General features: G+C 44.7%; 1 protein-coding gene across 1 annotated transcript; it reads right to left on the bottom strand.

Annotated features, from left to right (window-relative positions):
• Positions 1–834: 834 nt before the first annotated feature.
• On the bottom strand, positions 835–6179 carry LOC111957246 (endothelin receptor type B-like). The gene is given in 9 exon segments (XM_023978028.2): positions 835–1200; positions 1358–1466; positions 1595–1728; positions 2052–2201; positions 3552–3756; positions 3897–3939; positions 3942–4008; positions 5138–5584; positions 5744–6179. Coding segments are annotated over 8 exon segments (1272 nt in total). The 5' UTR covers positions 5567–5584; positions 5744–6179; the 3' UTR covers positions 835–1065.
• Positions 6180–6790: the final 611 nt, after the last annotated feature.

The following is a 6790-nucleotide window of genomic DNA, read 5'->3' on the forward strand; positions in this document are numbered from 1 at the left end:
TTTGAGACAAACACTGAACTGTTTTGGAAACACATTTAGAAAATAAAGCCAAAAAGTTATTGCGAGAACTTTAGGAATGTGCTGCCGTTTATGATTTATTCACATGAAGTCCAACCCAATTAGATCAGTAGTTGAATGAGAAACAGCTGAACGCCTACCAAACACAGAACACACATTCAAACATGCTATAGCTAACTATCCAGCTAAAATCACATACAAAGCTAAATGGTAACAATCATAGGAGGTTGGTGGCACCTTAATTGGAGAGGACGGGCTCGTGGTAAGGGCTGGAGAAGATTTGTTGGAATGGTATCAAACACATGGATCCAGGTGTTTGATGCCATTCCATTTGCTCCGTTCCGGCCATTATTATGAGCCGTCCTCCCCTCAGCAGCCTCCACTGGTAACAATATCAAACAGTGTAAAAGCAATTTAACAAAGGTATAAAAATGAATTAACTCTAAAGTATATGGGATATGTTCAGATATTATACTGTATAACTAACAACGTTTTTACAACCTACTTGCAATGTTCATATAATGTTCCGGATGTCTCAAATCAGGCATTTGCACTATGACGCCTCATTGGGTTTGGCTTATGTCATGTATCTTATGAACATTCATATAGAGGTTCTAATCAGGAACAGCCACACCCGGCAATGTCATTTCTCTACAATATGATCACCCTATGTTGTGCCATTCATTATCAATAATACTGATATTTAATTGTCTAAACATCCATCCACTCCTCCTTCCCCCAATCATCCTCTTTTCCATCAACCCTCTCCCAGCTACACATCCCAGACCATTCACTTTCATAGGCAACACTCAAAGTGTACTTGAGTACTTCACCCTCCAGTCAGAGGAGACTTTACTGAATTAGGGCACTTATTTTCTCCAAGTGGTTTAAAACTACATCAACTATACCTGAATAAGGGCACTTCATATAACCTTGTCATAATGGTTTAAGTCAGAATCAGGTTATATGACTGATCTTCAATTAGTCCTTTAAGGTAGATCATAGGTTACTTCGTTGAGTACTTCTCTGCACTGCGCAGGGCCCCTCTCATGCTGAAGTGTACTTGTTAGTAGCACGTGAGTTGCTCTGGTCGGAGGCCCGGTCTGAGACTTTGAGCTTCATACAGGACTGTTTCTCATCCATCAACATCTCAGCTGGCAGACACCAGCAACACAGACATGACTAGAGCGAGAGAGAGAGAGAGAGAGAGAGAGAGAGAGAGAGAGAGAGGACATTAGTTATTTGGACATTTAACACCATTTGGCACGCTGTTAGATGCAGTATGTGTATGTGCCCGTGCGTGGGTGGGTGGGTGGGTGGGTGCACACATATGTCTTACCCTGAAGCAGATCTTGAAACGCTTGCTGACCATGTAGAGAGCGATGGGGTTGATGCAGGAGTTAAGAGACGCCATGTTGATCCCGATGTAGTCCAGAACCAGGAAGAAACTGGAGAAACACACCGTCCTATTTCATCTCTCTCCTTTTTACAATATTACGGTCAATGTAGCGAGGGTGGGGCACATAGACATCTTAAGGAAAACAGTTTGAAGTGTGTGAGAGTATGTGGTCCTCACCTGAGCAGTTCACAGCGGTTAGGGTCTTTCTCATCATAGATGGTGAGCTTGAGGATGCGGCTGAGATGGAGAGGCAACCAGCACAGGGCAAACACCAACACCAGGCAGAACACTGTCTTAGCCACCTCACGCCTCTACACACACAGAGACAGGGAYAGGAATCAACCAACCAATCAATCTAGCTACAGTGCCCTTCATAAATATAGGGACATTACAATATATTTTTTTAAGCTTTATTTAACTAGGCAAGTCAGTTAAGAACAAATTGTTATTTACAATGACGGCCTAGGAACAGTGGGTTAACTGCTTGTTCAGGGGCAGAACGACAGATGTTTACCTTGTCAGGTCAGGGATTTGATCTAGCAACCTTTCAGTTACTGGCCCAACACTCTAACCACTAGGCTACCTGCCAACCCTAAATATTAAAGATGAAATAAAGGCTGGAGAGAGAGGTTACCTGTTTGAGATGGTCACTCAGGGCGATCTGGACTCCGTTCTTCTTCCTCAGCATCTCACAAGTCATCAGGGTGTAGAAGACGGCGGTAACGGCCAGAGGCAGGCAGAAATACACACTGAACAGCCACCAGTCCTTAGCTGACTTATAGAACTGGAAGGACACAAAGAAAATACACATACATATAGGACACACCACATAATGCACCAACTCATTGACCTTGTGGTTAGTGTCCACCCTGAGATTTGAAGGTTGGGAGTTCGATCCCCGGCCGAGTTGTACCAAAGACTGTAAAAATGGGACCCGACGCGTCTCTGATTGGGGGTAAGGCCCTGCGATAGACTAGCGTCCTGTCCAGGGGGTGTACTTGTACATCAAGCTGCCTCACGCTACAGAAACAGGAGATAGACTAGCGTCCTTTCCAGGGGGCGTACTTGTACATCAAGCTGCCTCACGCTACAGAAACAGGAGATAGACTAGCGTCCTTTCCAGGGGGCGTACTTGTACATCAAGCTGCCTCACGCTACAGAAACAGGAGATAGGCTCCTGCTCCTATGAGCCATTCCAGCTCGCATACACCAAGGCTCACGCAAGGATACATACACCAGATAAATGGACACTCCGTTTAAAGGGATACTCCGGGATTTTGGCATTGAGGCCTTTATCTACTTCACCAGAGTCAGGTGAACTCGTGGATACCATTTTTACGTCTCTATGAAGGAAGTCAGAGGTAGTTTTGTGAGACAATGTTATCTGACATTAGCACAATGACTGGAAATGAGTTAGCAATTGCGCTAGCGCTACTTAGCAACTTCCTTCAAACTGCATGCAGAGACAAAAATAGTATCCACGAGTTCATCTGACTCTGAGGAAGTAGATAAAGGGCCTCATTGGCAAAATCCCGAAGTATCTCTTTAAGTGTATTGCAATTCACAATGCAAAAAACCCATCAGAAAGATCCACGGACAGTAGAGGAAATATGACTCTGACTGGTCCTATTGCCTTGGGAGTTAGTTGGGAGCCAAACCCTAATGCTGAAGTATGAGGGAGTGAAGAAGAATGAGGAGAAGTAACCTCAAGCAGACCTCAAGGGTCTCTCTAACTCAGAGTTCAGTCTTGGTAAAACGTCAACTAGCACTCCATCTAAAACCTCTCTGGGACGACAACTACACAAGTTCAAGCTATCATCTATCGGTCACTCTGAGACACACACACCGCACAAACACACACACACCACACACACAGATGTACTCGAACCTGTGAAAACACACAAACACACTAAAACTACCTTATCCAGACAAACAGGGGCCTCATAAATCATATAATTTATCTTTTCCAGAGTGACCACTAGGGGAGAGTCAGCACACAGCTGCAGCTTTCCCACATCAGACCCCAGCCAGGGACACTCCATATAGTCTAGTGTGTGTGTGTGTGTGTGTGTGTGTGTGTGTGTGTGTGTGTGTGTGTGTGTGTGTGTGTGTGTGTGTGTGTGTGTGTACATACCCTCATAAAGTCTGAATTCTGCATGGGGTGTAGTAGACAGATGCGGAGGTGCTCTCCTTTGTAGTCCATGGCGATCATGTCAAAGGCTATAGCTTCAGGGACAGCCAGCAGGATGGACAGCAGCCAGATGAGTGCGATCTCTATAGCCGTCCACTTGGGAACACCGATCCCCTTGATACGGTTCCACGACGCTACTGCTCGGTACCTGGAAGAGGATGAGACGGGGAGGAACATTATGGGGATATCCTGTGTGTGTGTGTGTGTGTGTGTGTGTGTGTGTGTGTGTGTGTGTGTGTGTGTGTGTGTGTTGTGTTGTGTGTGTGTGTGTGTGTGTGTGTGTGTGACCTGTCGATGCTCAGAGCACACAGGCTCAGCACAGTAATGCCCCTGAAGCTTTCTGGACAAAAGGCACCAGTTTACACAGAGCCACACCAAATGGCCAGTCCTCCGCTAGGAGCTAGGGAAGAGGGATAAAGAGTTCAGGGTAATTCACACAGGAATAATCGGAGTTTGGAGGAACGTGATTAAAATGCTATCGTGTCATTTCTACTTGGTATATACTAGGTAAGTAGGATAGCATAACCCGGAATTTCACTCTATACACATTTCAACTAATCTACTTAATGATATGGACTAAAAGAACACCCATGGCAAATGATAAGCAGTCATGAGTAAAATATGAGAATTATATAGGCTGAACCCTGGCTAACCTGTATTGGGGTTTATGGTTTTCATGCCTGCTTATGAGGCTATTTGAATCACATGTGGAGGTAAACACCAAACTGACCATAGATCAGCATGTGGAGGCAATCTCACCCTACTGTATTGGAATCACATGTGGAGGTAAACACCAAACTGACCATAGATCAGCATGTGGAGGCAATCTCACCCTACTGTATTGGAATCCATGTGGTCTTATCTCCTAAGAACACAGGTAGATTCTTCTGGTATGCAGTTAATCATTTAACATGTTTGGCTTCCCATAACGCCAATATCTATAATACTCTCTCTCTCTCTGTTTTCCTGTTGTATGTATGTTCTATCTCTCTCACACACGTTCTCTCTCTCTCACACACACACACACACACACACACACACACACACACACACACACACACACACACACACACACACACACACACACCACACACACACACACACACACACACACACACACACACACACACACACACACACACACACACACAAACAGGCCTCTAATAGTCCAAATATACAGAATATTCAAGCATAACAGAGAGAGAAAGTCATGTGGAATGTGTTATGGCTCAGACAAAGGAAAACGTGCTGCAGAGACGGTGCTACTGTAATACAATGTGGTCTGAGAAGAAAGTATTTGGCTTGCAGACCAGTGTCTGAGCTTGATATGATTCTGGCCTGCCTGGAGGGATTTTTTTTTTWAAATATCAAAACAAGTTTACTGGGGACAGAGAATATATTTTTGGCCCAGTATTCCAGTACAGCCTGTTTCTCAGCTTGTAAACTACCCCTTAACTACCTCTGTGTGTGCGCTCGCGCAGCCTACATGTATGCCGAGCCTATGTTGGTGTGTGTTTGATTGTTCTCACCTTGTACACGTTAATGGGAATATCAATCACAATGTGCAGCAGGTCTCCCAGCGCCAGGCTGCCTATGAGAATATTGGGCCCGTTGCGCATGCACTTGTTCCGGTAAATGATTCTGAGTAGCGTGGAGTTCCCGATAATACCGACAACAAACACGAGACATGATACTACCGTGTTGATGTACTTAAATGTGTCTCTGATCTCGGTGGGTCCCGAGCACATCGGTGGTAAAGGTCGCATACGCCGAGCAGTGGAGACATTGGCGTTGAACCTGTCCTCTCTACCAGAGATTACTGGTTTCTGGGTGGCGGACGGATGGACGTCTGGGCGCGCGTCTTGCGAAACCGGTGTTCGGGTGGCTTGTCCGGTAACCACGAGTAGATGTCCCGCCAGGAGAACCAGTGGGAAACAGATGAACAAGGTCTTCGCCATAATCGACAGGAGTCCTGTCTGCTCATAAACACATGAAAACTTTAGGCTACAACATTTATAACGGACACTTTTTCCATCAGTTAGAAAACCTGATAGCTTAAAATATCCCCCCATGTGCAGCTAAATTCAATGTAAAGAGGCATGAGCAGGTGAATGTCAGTAAAACCCTTTTCTTACCTGCAAGGTGTAAATAAGATTCTCTAAGGATCCTTTGAGTAACACGTCAGAAAATGTTTGTTTTGATAGGCCTTCTCTCCCAGTTGAGAATTAAAGGTTTGAAAACAACTTCCCCAACTGTCATAGATTGGCATTAAGTGGTTCCATAAAAAAAACAGAAGATTATTATTCCAACTATGTCATGGGTATCTTGTCCAAACTGTCCTCATCACTTCTCTTCTCACGTCCGCATGAAGTTTGATACTGATCTTTGTCTGGTAAATGCTGGTTTATGTGTGCTCTGTGACTATTTTTTTTWAAATCAAGTTTAATTGGTCAAATAGCTCCAAAAAGTTAAAAATGAATCAAAATGTCCTTGGTCGGTGCTCCGGTTTGACTGAACAGCATTCTGTCCTTCTCTGGTCACGTTACCCTACTGGTTCCGCACGCTGACGGTGGTCTAACTTGAAATCCTCGAGCACTGTTATCCGTTACAGAGGTTACTGCCTCTGCTCGACCCCTCCCTTCTTCTGAGAGAGAGAGAGGGTGACATAGAGCGAGAATGAATGAACAATGCAGTGAATATAATTGATTGTAAGCCAGCGGGATAGCTGATTAAAAGTTAATTATTGTTCAATAACGTGAGGGGGAGTAGAGAAGGGTGTTATGTTTATGACCGTGCAACATTGTACGCTATGACTGGGCTGTGTCTTGTCACCGTGGGACAGGAGTCAGGATCAGAGCGCTATAGACTTCAGACATTTTTTCAGGAATTCTTTCATCCAAGTGAACTGGATTTACCTGATTAGCGAGTTGTGGAGTTAAAAATCATGTATTGTTCGGCTTAACCATTGTTTGGGAGATAATAATCTATACAATTCTGTAGGATCTATATTCTATCCACACCTGCGGCTGTTTTCTAAGTACTGAATTGCTGGCTGCCAGAATACCGTTAGTACCAGTGATTGATCACCGTCCCAGAGGTAGAGAGACAGGGAGGGATGGAGGGAGAGAGAGGGAGAGCATGGCATGGATCCTGATCGTGGAAATTACTTCGAAGTAGTCTCC

Source organism: Salvelinus sp. IW2-2015, linkage group LG32 (genome assembly GCF_002910315.2).
Source record: "Salvelinus sp. IW2-2015 linkage group LG32, ASM291031v2, whole genome shotgun sequence".
In the NCBI taxonomy this organism is placed as follows: domain Eukaryota; kingdom Metazoa; phylum Chordata; class Actinopteri; order Salmoniformes; family Salmonidae; genus Salvelinus; species Salvelinus sp. IW2-2015.